Below are 20,177 nucleotides of genomic sequence, written 5' to 3' on the forward strand. Positions count from 1 at the left end.
TTTTTTAGGTTTACTTTTTTCTTGAAAAGTACTCATTTTTAATCAACATTCTGTTCCCAGCCAATTCAAATAGATTGGATGCTTAACACAATCAATCGCAGCGAAGGCATTAATCCAGCAACGAGGTCCTTTTCTGCTACAAAAAAGGGGTATGAGAATTTTACTTTATGAAATGAAGTTTTAACATTTCCCATGTTGATTGTTTACATTATATTTATTCAGAGAGAGCTTTCTTGACAAAAAAGGGACGTTTTCCGATAACTTCGTGACAAATTTCGACCTTTCGCACAGCAGCCATATGAAAAACAACAAATGGTACTTCACGGTTAAACTTTAGCGTTCAGTTTGCTCCCCTCCGGTGGTCAAACCGAAAAGTTCTCCAGAAGCGTGGCATCTTCATGGACGTCCCGCCAGGGGGCCAGAATTCTTGCTCAAGTTCAGAAAGAGAGAGAAAAGGTTCGTCTCGTTCCACCAAATTTGCGACACAATTCACCAGTTTGGGCGCAGTTACGAGGAGAAGCAGGTCCAATTTTTGGGACTACATGATGATGCGTGGTTCTGGGACAGATTCGCTGATGGACTTGTGCGGCAAAACATTGGCGCCGTTCAGGTAAAGCTCGTCGTTGACTAGGACATCCTCGCCCAAAACTGTCACGTTCTCCATGCGGACCTGCGGGAGGGGGGGCATTAACTGTAGTTTTACGTCCATTTTAAAGATGAACAAAAATCGCCACTAAGTGCAGTATCGTGATTAATCGGCATCGAATCGTGCCACAGATCGAGTCGCGGCGTCCGCTTACCCACTGGCCCACAGAGGAGCTCCATCCCACGATGCAGCTCTCCAGCCAGGAATGCGAGCGAACCCGAGCACCTTTCAGAACTGTGCAGCGCTTGACCCGAACGCCATCTTCCACCACCACGTTGGGCCCGATGGTCACATTGGGCCCGATGGTGCAGTTCTTGCCTATCTGAGCCGTCGGGTCCTTGGCGCAGGAAAAGGCATGAGAATCACGGCGGTTCCGCTCCCTATCGGCGCGACGGACTCACCACGAGAACATTGCCCAGGAAACCGGGTCCGGCGTGCAGCCTTTCGGGCGCCTGTTGCCGTAACGACTGCAGGTACATGCACATTCCCGTCAGGAAGTCTTTGGGTTGACCGATGTCCATCCAGAAACCTGAAACGACACCAAGGTCCAAGGATCACTTTGGGGTTTTTTGGACTAGGACCTGATCTGGCGAGGTACGACTATGGGAAGGACCTGGTAAAACTAGAAGATGGGTAGTGATAAACTAGAGTGTACCAAAAGCAACATTAAGCACTATGGTCCTTGTTTTGGTACCAGTGCTTGGTGTCAAGGGCCTCGGGTGGGATTTAACAAACATAAAATTAAAAACTTACGTCTTGTGGGGCTGTCAGCTGAGGAAACCAAAACAACCCAAATGTGTAAAAGTTTGGAATATTCCGCTTTGGGCTACGATTAAAGTTTTCCCGCTTTCCAGCCATTTCCATTACTGGGTTAATCATAGTTACCCTGCAGCTCCATAGCGTACAGCTGTCCTTCTTCAGCCATGATGGGGAAAATCTCTTTCTCAATGGACGTCGGTCTCAACTGCGCAAAGGAAAAAGCAACCGGTTACAAAGCAAGCAACCACAGAGTCACGTCAAATGTTTTTTTCCCCGACCTGGATTCTACCGAGGACAGTGGAATTGAAGATGTACATGCCGGCGTTAATCTTGTTGGACACGAACACTTGCGGCTTCTCCACGAAGCGATGGATCCTGCCGCTTTCCGTCTCAAAGACCACCACGCCGTACTTGGACGGTTCTTCCACCCGAGTCACCTTTTCCAGAAATGTTTGTGAGGATCGGCCGCACGTCGACGGCGCTCAATTCCCTCACTCACCACAATGGTGCCCTCTTTGCCATGGTCGCGGTGAAACTTGAGCATCTCTTGGAAGGGAAAGTCGCAGATGACGTCCGAGTTGAGGACGAAGAAGGGCTCGTTGTCAAAGTCCAGGAGCTTGCGGGCCAGCGCCAGAGGACCCGCTGGGTTCGCCGGATCAAGACAAACACTGTTACTTTAATTTGCAGGGATAAACGGGACAACACAACTGAGGCGGAGTTCCTCAAGGCTCAATCTTGTGCCCCCGCTTGCTGCGGAAACGTGTGCGACAAAGTGAAAGATGTAGCATGACTCACCCGTTCCTAGAGGTTCCTTCTCGTGTGAGAGCGAGATACGAATTCCAAGCTGAGGAGCACAACCAACAACAACAAAAATAAAACGTGACTCAGGATTGGAAATAAATCACTCAATTGGCCTGACGTAAAGTCAATACATTTCCTCTACTACTATTTGCAGAAATGGGGCAAGTAAATACACGGGATGACAAAAGAGCTCAAAGGTTAGACGCACTGGAGAAGAAACCAGAGTAAATAATGTATTTATTGCAAGAGAGATGTTGCTAATCCAAACAGAAATTGAAGCGGTTTATGGGGGAAATGCATTAATTGGTATCCTGTTGTTTTGATCAAAACATTTTTGTGAAGACCAACCAAGTGACAAATGACATCTACCCAAATAAAAAGTTATTAACAATGACATGGGTAGCGAAAATAAATCTTGGTTTTAATATTTTCAAATGATAACTTATTATTTTTAGCTTGGGATGCCTTCGTGTTAGGCACTCTCTTATAGCTTTCTCTCTTACTCAATTGCGCCTTTGTATGGTGACAAATTTTCATATTCCGACTCATCGCACGATAAAGTCAACAGGTCTCGACTACCGTTCTCCATTGACTCATACGCCCTCTGCCGGAACCCTTGCCTATAACCAAGTCATCGCTTTCGACTTTGCGGAAGCAAACCATGGCAAAAATGTTTTTTTTTCCCACAAATTTTCAAAGATTAGGATCGGTGTAAGTCCTGATCATATATTTTTAATACTCTGAATAAATTTCAGCTTTTAATTAGAGGGTAAAAAGTCGTGACAGCGGAACTTTTAGACCTTCGAAAGTAACTGTTGAAAATGGGTGGGTGGTTGCGGTGCTGTGCTGGACTTACTCGCTGTTCCTGGACCCTCATTTCCCGCTCCAGCAGCTCCGACATGTAGCTCACCGCCAAGACGACGTGCTTCACCCCGGCCTGGATGGAAGAAACCGTGGACGTGCAGTTAACGCTAGGGCGCCCTCAGTGGGCAACGGGAAGGTCACGCCTACCTTAACCAAGGCCTCCACTTGGTGGAGCAGGATGGGCTTGTTGCAGAAGTCCACCAGCGGCTTGGGGACGCTCAAAGTGAGCGGTCGCAGGCGTGTGCCGTAACCCCCGACGAGAATCAAGGCCTTCATATTCCCCGATGTCTTCGGCGGGCGTGACCGCGGAAACAAGGGCTCCAAGACGACGACGCGTCTCTCCTTTTCCTTGTTCTGAAAATGGATAGATTGTAATGGGAATGAGTAGAGGATGTGCACATGAATTTTGGTGACGATGGGTGCTGTTTTTCATACATTAGGGGTCATAAAATATGTCACTTTCTTTTAATCTTGCATTGCAGTCAGCGCGAGTATTTTTTTAAATTTCAGAGTTGCCAGTAATTTTGCCTTCTAATATATTTTTAAAAAAATCCCAGATTTTTTTCCTTTTAATGAATACAATTGTGCCGTTTGTTATTTTTTTTTAATGGTCACATCTCTCCAGAATGAATTTCAATATTTCTAATGAAAATATTATTTTCAGACAAGAAAAACAGAATTTTTCATGGAAAAGGTCCCTTTCTTTGACATTGCTGTAATAATTATTTCCCTTTAAGCAAACTTCATTCATTTCTGAAAATTACAATTTGTTTAATAATAGAATGGGAACAAATATGGCACTTTTTCCCCCTTGAAAATACTCTCTCAACCATTCAATTTTTATGTATCATTTTCCTTTTTTTTATAACACACAGTAGATGCAAAAGCATCTTACAAGCCAACAATTTGACCCTTTCCCCCCATTTAACTATACATTTGATAAACAACGGAAATGTTTTCTCGTTGAGCAACTATAAATTAACGCGTTTAAATTCAGACACAGTTGTTCATACACTATGAAGGGAGCTACATGTTAGCTGGACTAAGACGACTCTTTTTGTTTTCGTGTGACTATTTCACCCTCACGTTCCATTAGTTGGTCAAATTAAGGTTTAAAAGATATAAATACTCACGTTTCTGCAAGTTATGGTTGGTTTACGAAGACATTCCCGGGTGCATGCGAGGAGTGACACGTAATTGCGTTCAATTCCCACTTCCTTGTTTGACTTCCGGATGTTCCACTACGCATCGAGTACGGGAATTCCACAACCAGTTAATCCTGTTTTGGATTTCAAATTAAAAGCAAGACGTAGCATGAACTTGACTCTTCTTTCAATTTATGAGACAAAGGCGTGAAAAAACAATATTTTCTTATAAATATATAACAAAATATCTTATCTTAATTCAACTTGCCAAGCAAACAACAGCGTTGAAGGTTTTATTTTTTTATCAATACTTTACTTTTGTGAAACGATGCCATTTCCTGGTAGAAATGGCGTCATCTTCCAAACATGGTCATTGAGTCGGGAGGACAAATCACCTCCTATGGGCGTGGTTACGCCCATTGGTGACGCAGGTGCGTAAATTATGCACATGCGCAGCATCGCGCCCCTTGGGTCAGCCATTTCCATGCCGTCGGTCGAACGACTAGCACCCAAACGAGGTAAGCCCTAGACTAGAGCAATTTACTGGCCTATGTGCATTTTTAACACCCTACCGGGAGATTTTTTTAGGAATCAATTGAGCCAAAACGCCAACAAATCTGTTAGTTTATTGCCAGGTCGAACACAGTCGACATTTGAAGTATGGGCTCCTTGTCATGTCACTAGCTAGCTTAGCATTAGCCTCACGACATTTGACTTCAAAAGTATTTTGTCCGTATTCTCTCCATTATTGAGTCGTGGGGGAAGACTTCATTTTATCAAACAAAGCCGAGATATCAACGGTCAGTTTGCCAGGTGAAGGTGTGTTGAATGTAATGATAGTTTTCACTGCGATTGCTAAACGCCCTTTTCCAATTTGTAATTCTGTTTTAAACAAAAATCATTGATACCAAAATGGTTAAGCCGACTTTCTACTAGTTTTTAACATCAGTCTGTAGATTGAATCGCTTTGTCTGGAAAGGGGAAATTAGCACCGAGCACTCACTAACTTATTATTATTATTTTTTTTAAACATTGCGTATTTCAACTTTATTAATTTGTACAAAAGAAGGGCAAAGTAATAAAATATGTCAAACATGGGTGTATAATATGCACTAAAACAAATAAAACATAAATAAAATAAATAAATAAAAATAATAATAATAAAAATTAAAATAAAAAAAAGAAACGTGACACATATCACATAACTTCACACCTTCTTCACACATATCACATAACTTCACACCTTCTTCACACATCACATAACTTCACACCTTCTTCACACAGTCGAGGACACTGTATGCGTTGCCGCGGCACACTGCATGCGTTGCCGCGGCACACTGCATGCGTTGCCGCGGCACACTGCATGCGTTGCCGCGGCACACTGCATGCGTTGCCGCGGCACACTGCATGCGTTGCCGCGGCACACTGCATGCGTTGCCGCGGCACACTGCATGCGTTGCCGCGGCACACTGCATGCGTTGCCGCGGCACACTGCATGCGTTGCCGCGGCACACTGCATGCGTTGCCGCGGCACACTGCATGCGTTGCCGCGGCACACTGCATGCGTTGCCGCGGCACACTGCATGCGTTGCCGCGGCACACTGCATGCGTTGCCGCGGCACACTGCATGCGTTGCCGCGGCACACTGCATGCGTTGCCGCGGCACACTGCATGCGTTGCCGCGGCACACTGCATGCGTTGCCGCGGCACACTGCATGCGTTGCCGCGGCACACTGCATGCGTTGCCGCGGCACACTGCATGCGTTGCCGCGGCACACTGCATGCGTTGCCGCGGCACACTGCATGCGTTGCCGCGGCACACTGCTAGAGAGATGCGCTGTAACAGCCATTGACACTCGCGTGGCTAACTTATTTTCATTCTTTATCTTGATCATTTACTTTAAGATTTCTCTTTCCTGTAATAATTGTTTGCACTTCCCAAATAGCTTGGTTAAATCAAGATGAAGCTTTTCCCGTGTGTCCAGAACCATGCACACCCTTGAGGGGAGAGGAGACTGGGCCAAGGTATCAAGGTAATACTAATTACCCCCCCCACAAAAAAAAACCCACCTAAACCTATCTGTTGAATCTCCAGTCTCTGTATATGATAACTTTTGCTCTATTTTTTTGCATGCACCAGGTCCATGGTGATGTCCAGGTGATCTTCCCAGGTTGCCCACTTGAAGATGATGCTGCATCGTCTCTGAACTCTGCTCTGAGGTTAATACCGTATTTTCACGCCTATTTGGCGCATCGTTTCTTACGCCGCAGTGTCAGTAAGGAGTGCTATTTCTGTACTTTCTTGGATTAAGATCGAAATGTGATAGCGCTGGCTACCGGAAGCAGCTTATTTCCGGGTTATATTGTAATGTATCCAAGTCAAAACATTCCAATCTCACATTATTTTATTGACTAAAGTTGCAATTTACTAACCCCCTCTTATTTTATAGGTGATGTCCCGATCCCTAAGGTGAGGATTTCTTTTTTTTTTCAATCAGAAATTTCAATAAAAGAGATTTGAGTGTCATTTGTCTTTGTTAAAACACTTGGAGAAAAAAGACCCAAGACCCTCAATGGTCTTTTTTTTCCTTTAATTTTTGGTGTTTATATTCTAAGTCTTTTTGCCCTATTTTTTTACTAAGTGTTTATTAAAAAAACCTTGTAAAATATTTTGAATGTATTTTTAAAATCAAAGTGCAATAAATTTGTTTGTGTACAGGTGGAGAAGACTGGCCAATCAGTACTTCAATGTGATAACTTCTACATGTGAAAATGTATTTCTTTTAATAAATGTTTAAAATGAAATGTTAGTTCCATTCTTTTACTAGTTATGAAGAAAGACATGTGTACATTTCAAGGGCTTTATTTTTCCACAAAAAGGGGTTGAGATAAAATCCCATCCAGCATTTAAAGATGAGGTGATGCTTCTATCCATGAACAAAGAATGTTTTCTTGGCTCTGGGGGGGAAAAATAGACTAAGTCCAACATCAAAAAAATAAAACAGAGTTAGGTTTTACCAGAAGTGTCATCTCTGCTTTCCTCAGTCAGCAAGCCTTCATCCCACTGCATAAGAAGGCAACATTAAAGCCACAGTAGGAGGGGGGAAAAGGGAAATTAGACATACCTCGCTGATGACTGCTCAGTTGGCTTTTTGTCCACTGCAGAGGTAGTCCTCAAGAGCCACTATTTAGTCTATTTTCCATGTCTTCCAACAGACCCAAATCAAAGTCATGATCAAGCTCCTGGACAGTTTGCTGAGGAGTTGATCATATACTTCAGATGTGGTGGGAGATATGGAAAACATACTGGATAGGGGCCCTCAAGATGTTGGTGTCAAAGGCTGTGCCACACTCCAAAGTCACCTTTCTTTAGCGTTGATTTGGTAAACTTGGGTGGACCTTGAAGAGAAGCAAAATAGAGTATTTTTAGTACACATGACATGAAAATAATAAATCAAATAACCTGAAAAACAGGTCTTACGTCATACACGACTTCTTTGGTCTTGTAGATTTGGACAGCTTCCACTATCTCCGTGGCTTTAAACCTCTGCAAAACACCACAGCATGATTATGTCATTGCTTATTTAACCATTTTGATGCACAAATGACTCCCATTCAATCAAAAAAATAAAATGTCTCACAAAGCTCTTGTTTAAACGAGTCAAAAATGACCCCTGTGCTACGGTTGAATGAATGTCTCGCTTAGGTTTTGTCAAAACCACAATTAAAAATCAAAAGGTCCAAGCCCTGAAGTCTTCCTTTAGGAAAGGGAAGGGCAAAGGTATATACGTATTCTAGAAGTGTACTGTTTATTCCTTACACCTCCACTTGATGGCACTAGTGTGAGTGTGAGTTACCCACACAGGAACTTGCTATTAAAAAAAAAAATCAACGCCAACCCAGTTTAAGTGTCTTCATTCAAAATTGGAGTGTATCATGATACTAAACAAGCTAATTTAGGAAAGCCGTGAACACTGGTCGCTGATATCTAAACATTACTGTGACAACAAAATTTCCCGAATACGGGATGAATAAAGTTATCCAATCCAATTACACGGGTAGAGGAATTAGAAGCTATTAAAAAAAGACTCACTTTGCCGACAAACTGCTCCTTTTTGGCCGTTATGGCCACATTCTTGATGTTTCCCAGCAGTCTGTCCTCGTTGAGGGACTGAAACACACAATAGAAGGGTTTCTTTTTAAACATTAAGAGCAATAGGTGACGCAATGTAGCCAACTTGCTAGCAAACATTTGTGTTTGCATCCACGTCGGGGCTACATCACGCCAATGAAGCACGTTCCCGTCAAAAAGCACTCTTGAAATGAGAACTGGGGCTACGAAATCCCCAAAAGACAAAGTACCGAACGCGCTGCATTGTCCTGGAAGAAGTTTGTCGGCTCTTTCTTCGGGAAATCGTCAATTCTGAGCAGCTCAGCAGTCCAACGCGCCTAGCCTCCGGCTCATCCGCCATTTTGAAAAACTATTGAACTCTGACCACAGCCACGCCTCGGCCACGCCTATTACACATAGACACAAAAAAAGAGATCGTTTTCATCATAGAGTGCATTAGTCAGGGGGCTGGGGCTGCAAATACTTTTAGGTTGGGCATTAATATTTCAAAACAAATACATTGTTTTCATAATAACGTACTGTAAATACTTTTTGGTTGGGCTTTAATACTTTAAGATACAATATTGCACATTATGAACATTGCGGTGACATGCACTTCAGTGTTTGTTTTTGACTTCTAAGGTTACATACTTGGATATGCTTTTTCAATTGGGATTCATTTGGCTAAAGCAGGGGTGTCAAAAATGCGGTCCGCGGGCCGGAACCGGCCCCCAAGGAGGTTCGATCAGGCCCGCAGGATAATTTGAAAGTGGAAAAAATGCATAAAAGACATGGAATTAATATTTTTAATTCGCTGCAATTCATGGATTATCCGTTAAGGGGCGCACTCTTTCCATCAGAGTAGAAGACAAGCCGCATCACTGAGACAGACTGAAAACAGCAGCAACTCCATAAATTTTCAGTATGTATTGTATGTGTATGTATGTTTCATGTATGAAGTTTACAGATTTACAGGACAGGCGAACACTTTCTTCATTACACATTTAAAATCACTCTCCTTAGTTTGTAAGGTGCACGCAGGGATTACATTTAGATTTTATATGCGTATGTGTAAGTGGTTTAAAAATTCCTTTCTTTAAAAGTCTCATTTAATCTTAAAGTGCATGATTATATTTTTCAGTACCAATTAAAGTTTTGTGCCTTTGTACAATCAGTGGGATCAGTTGCAATGCATATTTGTGAATGATAAAAGTCAATTGCACATTTGTCTAAGGAAATATGAGGTGTTTCATGAAATGTTTTGTAAAAGGATAGTTCATTCAATTTCAATATTTTCCTAATGTTCTTGTGCTTCTTTACACCAAAACAAAGGAAAGACATGATATTTGGGTTATTTATAGCAGAGCATGGTATAATTTTAATGGTCCGGCCCACTTGACATCTCCCTAGGCCGTATGTGGCCCACGATGCCAAATGAGTTTGACACCCCTGCTCTAAATCATTCATAAAAGAGCTCCTCTCTATACTATTGGGGAAAAACAGAGAAAAGAAATTGTCCAACTAAAAAAGTCAGGAAAAGACAAGAATTTCTTAGCTAAATAAAAATTGTCCCTCTGTAAGTCTAAGTAAGAGAAAATTTGAAAGGGAAAAAAAATCTTTCAAAAACAAAACATCCCCTCAAATAAATTATAGTAAGAAAACCTCACTGGCTTTTTTTCACTCCGTAACCGACATGGTACACAAGAAAAGCATAACATAAACAAAAGGCGAGTAAAACGTCACTCCCAGAGGAAGTCACAAACCAGGGCAATGTGGTCCGACGGATGGGCCACGCTGGGCAGCGCCGTGTAGGCGGTGACCAGGCGGTGGTCCGGCATGGGGACCACCCGCTCCACGCTCATACACGGCGGCTGGATGAAGATGTAGTCCAGGCAGCCTTGAAAGCCGCCCACGTAGTTAGTGTAAGCCAGCGGCCCGCAGGCACTCAGCAGCGGCGGGATCGGCGACGTCAAGTCGGCGGCCCACGGAGACGACGACGGCGGCGGCGGCGGCGAATCCTCCCGCCGGCTGCGCCAGTCGCCGTGGTGCCGGGACACCGCCGCCTCTGTGACCAGCTGGAGGACACCTGAGGGGAGGACGGGGAGATTCGGCGGGCTCGTCACTAAGCCAAATGAAGGCGAAACGATGGAACGGTCGCTGCTAGCCCAAATTGGATTAGACGTCCATCACCTCCAATCATTGTTTTTCTTTGTAACACTTATAATATATAACTACAGGATAATATATATCTTTATCACATTGTTTTTCCTGATTCCATTGTTTTCGTAGGGGTAGTTACCAGAGTCGGGCGATGAGTTGAAGTCGCCGCAGAAGAGCAACGGAGCCTCCGATTGGAGCTGGCTAATCACGTGACTCAGGTGCCGCAGAGCCACGGCCATCTGGACCAAGCGCACGTTCCCACCTTTCACGGGAGAAAAAGACATTTGTGTTCTGAAAATTTCTGATGCTATTTTTTGCTTTTTAATCCTGCGTGTTTAACATTAAATATCTTGTCTTTGTAATATATTCGATTAAATATAATCTGCAAATCACAAGCTAGAGCAAAGAAGGCTTTGTCCGCTACTTGGTGCCATTATGGAAGAACACCTTAAGGCAAGGGTGTCAAACTCGGAATGGTTTGCATTAACATCAACTCAATTTTCATGTGAGCCAGACCATTTTAGATATAATATTTAGATTTTTTTTTTATCGGATTAAAAGAACTGGATCAAAAGCCCTAAATATTCAGTTTTTTTTAGAGATCTAAAACAATGTTTTATTTAATTATTTAAGGGTTTTTTTCTTTAGTAATGGAAAATGTATTTTAATCATTTGTCTTTCATTTCAAATGGAAACAAAATATATTTTTTAATTATGTTCAATATTAAAGTGGAAAACTGAAAATATTTTTAAATATTTATTTTTAGATTTTACAAAATGATTTTTGGACCAAAAACACAAAAGAAAAATAAGTGGATTAAAAAAAATGCAATTATTGATTTAAAAATGGGAAAATTTGGAAATATATTTTTAATCTTCATTTGAATTTGATCCTAAAACAGAAAGTCGGCACTCATGATTTATTTTCTCGGGCCGCTTTAAATGATGCGGCGGGCCTCATTTGGGCCCCAGGCCGCCACTCTGACACCAGTGCCTTAAGGCTAGCCACATATAAGTAGTGTGCTATACTAGCGCAAGTCATGCTAAAGTTGAATCATCAGAAAATTTACCTAGAGGGTGCCAATAAAGATGTGTGTTAGCCACACACACCTTCCTGCCTGCTTGATGGACATCCTCCAAAATGCTAACCTGCAAAAGATACCAATGTCAAGAAGAAAGCCAAATCCTACTTTGGAAGGGAAGCGGGTTCAATACCTGCAAGGCAGTAGAGCGTTTCAGAATCTTTTCTTTAAGTGTGTCGTCAGTCGAAATTTGTTCCAATAAGTCGCTGTGCAGCGGGTCCGACATCAGGGCCTCGCTCAGCGTGATGTCGTGGCGACTCACCAGTTTAAATCTTGTCCTAAAGGAGAAAATAAAAAAAACACATTACATGATTTCAAATCAAAGCCAATGAGAAGTCTTTAAAAACAAACCTGCGGTAGAAGGTGGCCAATCCTTCGTGTTGCTTGTCTTTAACCTTAAAAAGGCCGTCCAGGCCAAAGGCATCAAGAGCAGGAGTCAGGCTGTCTGAAAACACTCCTGGTAAAGTTCCCCAAAAAATTGATTGGGGGGAAAAAGAAAAAATCAAATTAAAAATTAAATCCATCACCAACCATAAAAATGTCCTTTAAATGCAAATTAACATATCAGTATGTGACTCACTGTAACTGCGACTTATAGTCCAGACAATACGGTAGCTCATTTTAAATTGTGCCAATCAACTAGATTTACCTGGCCAAAAAACACTCACCTTTGTCCACTTCCTGAAGACAGACGATATCGGCGCGATACCCGGCCAGCTCTTTCTTGATCAAATTCTGCCTGTAATCCAGATGCAAGGCATAGGGGGCGCAGTAGGGGTACAGCACCGTCTTGGACAGCTCCGTCTGCGCGTAGATGTCGGCCAGGATGTTGTAGGACACGGCCCGCAGACGCGGCCACGCCGTCTCCTCGGCCGTGTAGGCGTGGCGTTCGTCGAAGGTGACCACGCCCGGCCCGGCTTCCACCGAAGTGGGCGAGAGGAGATCGACGGGGGGCCCCGCGCGCCCGCCGTCGTTTTTGGGCGTGCAGCGCAGCTTGAGCCGACGCCCAATGTCGAGGTTGGAGGGGACGTAGACGCGGGAGCGGCCCGTTTCGGTCCAGTGGTCCGGAGAGTCCGCATCCCCGGAAGCTGTTACACTGCTGTGAATTGAAACATGAAGTTTAACACGTGACAAAAAAATGGGCAAAAAACATGTAAATAACGACATACATGTAAAATGAAATAAAAGAAAATTTGATTATACTGAGAACATTTGAATGAATATAAATAAATGCAATTTGTATTATGTAAAAAATTTTTAAACAAATCTAAAACAAAAAATTGTCAGTCGATGAGGACATTAATGAATACAAATTTTAATTTGTAAAAAGTGAAATAGTAATATCAATACTGAAAATACAAATTAGAATATCTTTAGTTGGAAATTTTAAATAAATCATTTCAATAAGTTGCATTCATTAAATTTAGATTCAAAAATTTGTAAAATACATTTTAAAAATCTTTTTTGAACACCAAAAATTCTGCTGCATGTTTGGAGTAAAAAAATTGGATTCATTTCTCAATAAAAACAGGATTGAAATCATTTCATGCAGGCCAATTTGATTTCTGATTTTAAAATTGGCAACAAACTGAATAGAATTTTGTGATTTTACCAAATATATGAAATGTATGAAACAATATTAGAAGAGTAGAAAGGTTTTTGATGGGGTTTCTTCTTCACCTTGTGGTCATATGATAATTTAAAAAAACAAGTTGATTTTTAAAGCGACTGTGGCAAACAATAAGTCAAGTTATATACTACTAGTGTTATTCTTTTTTTTTTCCACGTGCATAGAAATCAATATGTAAAGTTACTTGTGTTTTGGCTCCGTCTCCTTGTACCAGGCAAATTGGCAGTGCTCCAACTCCCCGAACTCCACTTCTAGCTTGGGGCAGACGGGGAAGCCGGCCAGCAGCGAGCACGGCAGCTCGGCATTGGTGAAGGTGGGCTCGTTCCTGACCACCGAGTAGCGCATGTCGCCCACCTGCAGCACGGTCCCGTCCAGCCACGCCTCCGCGTTCAGCACCGTCCCCGGCACTTCGCCGCCGCCGTCCACGTAGTAGAGCTTGACCACGGCGAGATCGGGGGGGTCTTGCGGGGCGTTCCTCTTCGCCTTCTTCGCCTTGTGTTTACCCTTGGCCTGGTTGCAGGCGATACGGGAAAGGACCTTCCCCAGCGGCTCGTCCTGTTCCCGCCGCATGTGCCTCTGGTTGCCGTCCATGCGGAACGAGATGGTCAGCTGGGGCTCCCCGGCGACGCACCTCACCGCGGCCGTCTCCATGCTGCCGCAGAGGCGGCGAACCCGGCTCAGAGTTACCGGCGACGAGGCGGAAAGCAGGCGGCGGTGAAATGGGAGCAGGACAGCGGCGAGCTTGTTGAACATGAAGCCCCGCGCGGTTGACTCGCAAGCCGAGCTAAACGCGAGCTAAGTGCCCCGGAACTAACTAGAGAACTCCTCAACCGGGGACCACTACTTCCTGATTAGCAGCAAACGGCGAACGTCCGGGTCGTTGCAGAATTTGGCGAACTCGCACACCAATTAAAAGTAATAAACCGTATAATTAAACACAATATTGTAAGACAACGTAATCAGACGTTAGTCAAAGCCACGTTATAGTGTTAAAAGTTACACACGATGATCTTCTTCTGTGACATGACCACCACTTAAAGAATTATACCGCCCCCTACTGGAAGGAAGAAAACGTACTGATACGCTATAAGTAAATGTGCTTTTTCTCGATAAAAAAATCATTTGTTTTGAATTTAATTGTCCAAAGCAGAGTACTTTTTAGACGATTTTATAATGCAAGACGGAGAAAATTGATGTGCTAAAATTATTGGGGGGGTTTCCACACAGAAAACAGCAATTTTTGTCATTTAAAAAAAATTAAATATTGTTTGTGGAAAAAAATGTTATCCCATTACACAGTGAAATGAGTAAAATGAATTTTGTTAATGATTTTATTTTAAATAAAGTTATGTACCACATTTTTGAGAAGTTGCAGTATTCTTCAATAAAGGGTTAACGTAGCAAATACCAGTAGTAAATATCATTTTTGTTTGAAAATCTAAATAAATAATATGTACATTAGTTCTCTTTTTTCATACTTTTCAACAAACGTTTTTTTAAGTAAAATTAAATTAAATGTGTGATTAAAAAGATAAGAACAAAAAAAGCCCTTTAAAAAGTACAATTGCTAGAAAAACAACAACTGTCTTTCGTCCCTAGGGAGCGTCTTTATCATCCGCGTTTTCAGCGCAGCAGCCTTCCAACTGTTCGTGACTGCGGAGAAAGCGAGCGTGCGCCTTGCGCTCTCGCTCGTTCTCGATGCGGTTGAGGTGCACCAGCAGATGCATCGCGTAGGCCAGGACCAGCAACAGGATGAGCGACGTCACCAACCCCATCAAGATGGCCGGCGTCAGGAAGGCGGCGCAGTCGCTGGCCGGGGAGAAGCTGCCGGACGTCACGTTGAAGGCCTGAATCTGCGGACAGGGGGGAAAGGTGAAGATGCCACCACGTGAACGTGTGTTTTTAAAAAGAAAAATCAATAAAGCGATATATCGCGATATGACATTGCGCAATTTTCGTATCGGTTGAAACTCCCTCTGAATGGATCTGTACGTGTGTGTTTGAGGCAAGACACACCCCAACGGCCAAAAGGGCACCTGAAAGTCGGTGAAGGTGAGCGTCCAGCGGCGGGCGGGGTCGCTGCCGGGCCTGAGGAGGGCGCTGTGGCGCTCCAGGCTGCTCACCCGCGAGCAGGTGTACGAAGACGAAGATGGAGCGTAGACGTCGCTGGCATTGAAGACGGCTTCCTGCGAGCTGTTGTAGAGCAACGACACGCTGTCCACCGAGAACCACCACTGGCCCGACGACTCGTAAAAGGTGTTGGAAAGATGCATTCTGGGAAGAAGAAGAAAATTACGGGGTTAGGCTTTTATAGAGCACTTATTTAACTTATTGGCTACAATTCACGGCGCGGGTTCAATACTAAGAAATGTAATTAAAAAAAAGGAAACTACTTGAAAGTGTTAGTGTGGACTATAGACAGTGGATTTCTGTTTATTTTATTTTATTTTGATTTTATTAATTTTGCCTTTAACATGCAAATCGAGAGCAAACAACTCAGCTTGTACCCCACCTACTGCCTATCGTTAGCAGAGCTCCAGCACCCCTTGCGACCTTTCTGGGATAAGTAGAACGGAAAATGAATAAATGGTTTATATGCCAAAAGAAATATGGAAAAAGTCATGATTAATCAAAAGAAATAAAGTATAATCTAATTTAATTATAATTCAGACCGAGCATCTGCATATGGCAAAATGATATTTTGGGTCAGTTAGGCCACAGCAAATGTTAATATTGTGGCCGACAATCAATTTGCAAAGTCCATATATGTGGACGCCAGATCTTTATGGATTTCATTTTTTTTCAAGAATGATTGACAGCTCCATTGTTACCTGATGGACAGGCCTCGCAAATCATCCACATCTCCAAACTGCATAACCAGCCTGCGCAAAGTACAAAAAGCAGAATTTTTAGCACACATGACATTAACTCATTGATTGCCATTGGCTGCAATAGAGATCCAATCCATTTGGAGTCAGCGACGGGTTGTCGTGCGACAAAATGTGGCCACTGAGCGTGGCGTTAGTTTCCCTTTAGTTCAGGGGAGGTCAAACGTATGGGCCAAAATTAGTGACCACAAGAACAACAACAATCTCGACAGCCAGTCAAAATGAAGTAAGAACGTACGTGGCCGTGTCGGGGCGGCACAGCGATTGGCTGGTGTCGACGGACTTGCGAGGCGAGAAGGCTCGCTCGGTCAGGTCCACTTGCTTGCGCCGCTCGTAGCGCAGCGCCAACTTCCTGGCCTGGAACATGACGCACGGTCTCCCATTGGACGACACCTGACGAACGTACGGTCAAGTTAATAGTTGCAATCTTCAAACGGGCTTTGACGATATCCACTTTACCTGGAGGGGAGGGAAGGGAAGTTCGGCTTCCGCCGTCTGCAGTAACTTCCTTCCCGCGGTGACGCCGTCCGCCGACGTCGCTTCGTCTGGGCAAACACGGCAGATTTGGGGGTAATATATATATATTGAATATGAAAGATCAGGAGTGCTGAAATTAAATTAAATAATGCGGCATTGGAATACAAAACTTCAATGTGTAACCGAATGTGTAATTATTTCAGGATGTTTTTGTATACAGTTGAAAATAAATAAACACATCCTAAAATAATAACAATGTCAACCAGTTAATGGCAACCAATGTAAAATGCCTTTACTCACCATTTCCTGGACAATCAGCAGCACTGTAACAAGAGGACAAGAGCAATTTAGTTCATCCCCCATGATGCATCTGGCTTGTTTAATAATCAATCTTTTAGTCCACAAAACCGCAATTGATTTTGGTCAAATCCGCCCTTCATCTGCTTTTAAAAAAATATTAAAAACACTGATATCTTTCATATCAATGTGTTTTACGAAAATAATAAAATTTAATTCATTCATGTTATTGATAGGCTCCTTTTAGGTCACTCAAGGTCACCATGTAAATCCAACTAAATTAAAATAGCAAATACAGCTAATTTGAAGTCATTTTAAATGGGTTTTGATGCATTTTTAACATCTAACTAATCCACATATTTTTGGGCATACAGGAGACAAGATACTATTTTCATAGGTGACATTTTCTTTAAAAAATAAAATGGAAAATTAAGTGCATCAAAAATCAAGTATGTCAACAAAGCCTCTGAACAATTGACAAACTATCCAATAGTTGCCCATGAATTTGAATATCAATCAGTTGTCGATTACTCGTGGCATCCCATTTAGAGCAACAATAAAAAGACAATTTTAATCATCTTTCCTCCACTTTCAAGCCTTCCATTGTTGAAACAGAACACGCTGCCTCACTTAGACGAAGGCAAATCGGGGACAATACGGCTCAAAGTCAAAGATCAGATTAGCGTCAACGGAGGCAATGCGTGTCCTCGCCTACCCTTCTGCAGGAAGCGGGTCAGCCGTCGACCATGGCGGCTGAAAAATAAGAAGAGGAGAAATGATGAGGAGGAGGATGCTGAAGGAGGCTGCTGAAGATTTGGGAGCCATTGCTTTGCTGTGATGTGATGCCAGCACACACACGCCAGTTCTAATCTACTTAACCCCCCTCTCTGATAGACTCACTGAGCAACCAATCAGAAGACAGCAGCATCTCTGTTACTTTGGTCCCCAAATTTCAATTTTGAGGGTATTTGAAGCAAAGATATATGCATTACTGTATTTATTAATTGACAACATACTGCGTCTGTTGTTTATAAATTGTCCAATAGACATTTTAGCATGGAAGATGCTTTTTTAAAATGAAATAATTTATTATATTTAAAATCTGTTTTCAATCACGTATTTTTCCATTTTGATTTTAAAACGGGTACTTGTATTTAACCTTAACAAATTTCATTTTTATTTTTATTACCTTTTTTATTATCGCCCTATTTAATGGTAATATATGTAGTTGTAATCAAATTGTGCTGGCATTTCTCATTTTTCACAAGAAAACATTTAAGTATATTCACACAAAAATGTGTATGTCAAATTAAATACATTCGGAGCCACATTGGTTAAGACTTTTAAAAATATAAAAACATTCAGTTGCTTTGTACTTTACAGTATAATTCTGCTCGTCCAGGTAACAGCATTGAAAAAATACACATAATTTGAAAAAACTTACTTGTGAAGTGATAAATTGTGAAAACGGCCAAACTCGATTTTTAAAATATGTATTAAGAAAACTTCAATGACATCTAATTTGGCTTGAACATACGTTTAAAAAAAAACTAAGATTAGGGGGAATTTGAATACGGCGTTCAACATGAACGCCTTTTCCGGGGTCCTCAGAGCGGTCTTTTCGGCGCGGTGCATTTTGGGTCTTTCCTTTCCATCCCAGACTCTCTTCTGCAACCATGGGTATGGTTCAGCATTTTTTCATTTTCACCCACCTATCGCTGGTATTATGACCATTAGTTGTAACACCTCGCTGTGTAATCATGTTATGTGCTAATGTAAATATTTTATGAGCATTAAAACGTCTTAGCGTGGCTTACAAAGGGAACTATTTGCTCCCTCCGGGAGTCCGCAACGTGGAGCGGCCATGATAAGATCGTTCAGCAAGTTAGCATTTTAGCTTAGCGCGGCTAGTTAAAATAATTGTGATAAAGTGAAGCAATTCGAATGATTAAATGATTATTTTTAGGTTGTAGTTGTTATTCTAGTGTGCGTTTAAGGTAATCGACAATCACATTGAGATTGCCATTTTACAGACGAGTTTCGTAAGACATTCAATCATAGCCGCATATTTCAATGCTCGGTTGTCAATGTGATGATTAATATTTTCATGCTTAAATGTTAATGTTTGTTAGTTTACTCTGGTTTAAACATTTTGGCAGGATTAGAGCCAAAACAACGCGAGGAGACCAATTGTTTTGACATATGCAACTATGCTTGTTTTCTAAAGTAAAACTGATGTCTACCAGTAACTCATTTTAATTAGGACGGGCGAAATCTAAGAAAATCTATATAGTTAATATGGTTTTGAGATTTAAAGGCACGTTTGCCTTTTATTTTGTAATTTAAAAAGTAAAAAAATAAAAAAACACGTTTTTTGAATAACTATGCAAATATTGACACTTAAGAGTCTCAAAAAGAAGAGGATTTGAACAAGTTTTGGGTCAAGAAGGCACTCCAGTCTAAATAATTGTCCTGATCTTACCACAGTCTTAACTCCCATTTTGATCTGGTGCAGGAAAGTGTCGTGGTCTGCGTACAGCCAGGAAGCTCCGCAATCACCGACGTGAGCAGAAATGGCACGACAAGCAGTACAAGAAGGCCCACCTGGGCACCGCCCTCAAAGCCAACCCCTTCGGAGGCGCCTCGCACGCCAAAGGCATCGTGCTGGAGAAAGTGTAAGTCCCCCAAAAAAGGAAATGCTGGGTTGGAAAATTTGGTGCGGTGCATGACGAGTACTTACTTGGCAGTGGCGTGGAAGCCAAGCAGCCTAACTCGGCCATCCGCAAGTGCGTGAGGGTGCAGCTGATCAAGAACGGCAAGAAGATCACCGCCTTCGTCCCCAACGACGGGTGCCTCAACTTCATCGAGGAGAACGACGAGGTCTTGGTGGCCGGTTTCGGTCGTAAGGGCCACGCCGTGGGTGACATCCCTGGAGTTCGCTTCAAGGTGGTCAAAGTGGCCAACGTCTCGCTGCTGGCGCTCTACAAAGGCAAAAAGGAACGACCCAGGTCCTAAAATGGGACTGTGGGAAAATTAAATAAATGTTTTCTCTTGAACATTTCCATGTGTATTTTTTCCCCCAAACTATATTTTGAAATGAACACTAAATAAATCCAAGTGGATTGAGTCTATCAGTGACAAATTGCCATAGTCACAGTTTTTTTTTAAGCCATGTGATTGGACCCTCACCAGGGGGACTAAGAGTTATACTAATATAGGTGACATCCCTAAGAATGAAGAGCCACAAGCAACAGATACATTTTTACACCAATGAAACAAACTTCGCAGATCAAAGGAATTTTTTATCGACAGCTTAA

The 20,177-nt window shown here is 42.5% G+C and overlaps 4 protein-coding genes and 1 long non-coding RNA gene across 8 annotated transcripts; 2 read left to right on the forward strand and 3 right to left on the reverse strand.

Moving 5' to 3' along the window:
• Nucleotides 1-195: 195 nt before the first annotated feature.
• gmppb (GDP-mannose pyrophosphorylase B) lies at nucleotides 196-4,335 on the reverse strand. Its single transcript, XM_077602361.1, has 10 exons — nucleotides 4,204-4,335; nucleotides 3,218-3,424; nucleotides 3,063-3,143; nucleotides 2,201-2,249; nucleotides 1,905-2,047; nucleotides 1,684-1,842; nucleotides 1,532-1,610; nucleotides 1,048-1,175; nucleotides 801-983; nucleotides 196-670 (listed from the first exon to the last, which is right to left on the reverse strand). Exons 2-10 carry the CDS (start codon nucleotides 3,344-3,346, stop codon nucleotides 539-541), a joined length of 1,083 nt encoding a protein of 360 aa, XP_077458487.1. The 5' UTR covers nucleotides 3,347-3,424; nucleotides 4,204-4,335; the 3' UTR covers nucleotides 196-538.
• Nucleotides 4,336-4,655: 320 nt separating this feature from the next.
• Nucleotides 4,656-7,020, forward strand: LOC144075398 (uncharacterized). 2 transcript variants are annotated; one of them, XR_013300550.1, is made up of 5 exons: nucleotides 4,656-4,733; nucleotides 6,162-6,248; nucleotides 6,356-6,435; nucleotides 6,666-6,685; nucleotides 6,935-7,020. It is a non-coding gene; the product is annotated as an uncharacterized LOC144075398 (long non-coding RNA). The 2 variants fall into 2 exon arrangements; XR_013300551.1 differs by lacking the exon at nucleotides 6,935-7,020 and having other exon boundaries at nucleotides 6,528-6,888.
• Nucleotides 7,021-8,613: 1,593 nt separating this feature from the next.
• Nucleotides 8,614-14,223, reverse strand: pde12 (phosphodiesterase 12). 2 transcript variants are annotated; one of them, XM_077602351.1, is made up of 8 exons: nucleotides 13,383-14,223; nucleotides 12,237-12,667; nucleotides 11,920-12,025; nucleotides 11,702-11,846; nucleotides 11,557-11,635; nucleotides 10,626-10,748; nucleotides 10,090-10,412; nucleotides 8,614-8,733 (listed from the first exon to the last, which is right to left on the reverse strand). In XM_077602351.1, the coding sequence occupies exons 1-8, from the start codon at nucleotides 13,949-13,951 to the stop codon at nucleotides 8,677-8,679; spliced, it is 1,833 nt and encodes a 610-aa protein (XP_077458477.1). In that variant the 5' UTR covers nucleotides 13,952-14,223; the 3' UTR covers nucleotides 8,614-8,676. The 2 variants fall into 2 exon arrangements, with proteins under 2 accessions (XP_077458477.1, XP_077458479.1); XM_077602353.1 differs by lacking the exon at nucleotides 8,614-8,733 and having other exon boundaries at nucleotides 8,873-10,412; nucleotides 13,383-14,222.
• A 288-nt stretch (nucleotides 14,224-14,511) lies between these two features.
• LOC144075395 (V-type proton ATPase subunit S1-like protein) lies at nucleotides 14,512-19,510 on the reverse strand. Of its 2 annotated transcripts, XM_077602364.1 has the most exons (8): nucleotides 19,343-19,510; nucleotides 17,576-17,613; nucleotides 16,864-16,886; nucleotides 16,546-16,631; nucleotides 16,325-16,479; nucleotides 16,030-16,080; nucleotides 15,235-15,472; nucleotides 14,512-15,051 (listed from the first exon to the last, which is right to left on the reverse strand). In XM_077602364.1, exons 1-8 carry the CDS (start codon nucleotides 19,358-19,360, stop codon nucleotides 14,794-14,796), a joined length of 867 nt encoding a protein of 288 aa, XP_077458490.1. In that variant the 5' UTR covers nucleotides 19,361-19,510; the 3' UTR covers nucleotides 14,512-14,793. The 2 variants fall into 2 exon arrangements, with proteins under 2 accessions (XP_077458490.1, XP_077458489.1); XM_077602363.1 differs by lacking the exon at nucleotides 19,343-19,510 and having other exon boundaries at nucleotides 17,576-17,721.
• On the forward strand, nucleotides 18,456-19,916 carry rps23 (ribosomal protein S23). The gene is made up of 3 exons (XM_077602365.1): nucleotides 18,456-18,540; nucleotides 19,376-19,535; nucleotides 19,608-19,916. The coding sequence occupies exons 1-3, from the start codon at nucleotides 18,537-18,539 to the stop codon at nucleotides 19,873-19,875; spliced, it is 432 nt and encodes a 143-aa protein (XP_077458491.1). The 5' UTR covers nucleotides 18,456-18,536; the 3' UTR covers nucleotides 19,876-19,916.
• Nucleotides 19,917-20,177: the final 261 nt, after the last annotated feature.

This window comes from Stigmatopora argus, chromosome 6 (genome assembly GCF_051989625.1).
Source record: "Stigmatopora argus isolate UIUO_Sarg chromosome 6, RoL_Sarg_1.0, whole genome shotgun sequence".
NCBI classification, from domain to species: Eukaryota; Metazoa; Chordata; class Actinopteri; order Syngnathiformes; family Syngnathidae; genus Stigmatopora; species Stigmatopora argus.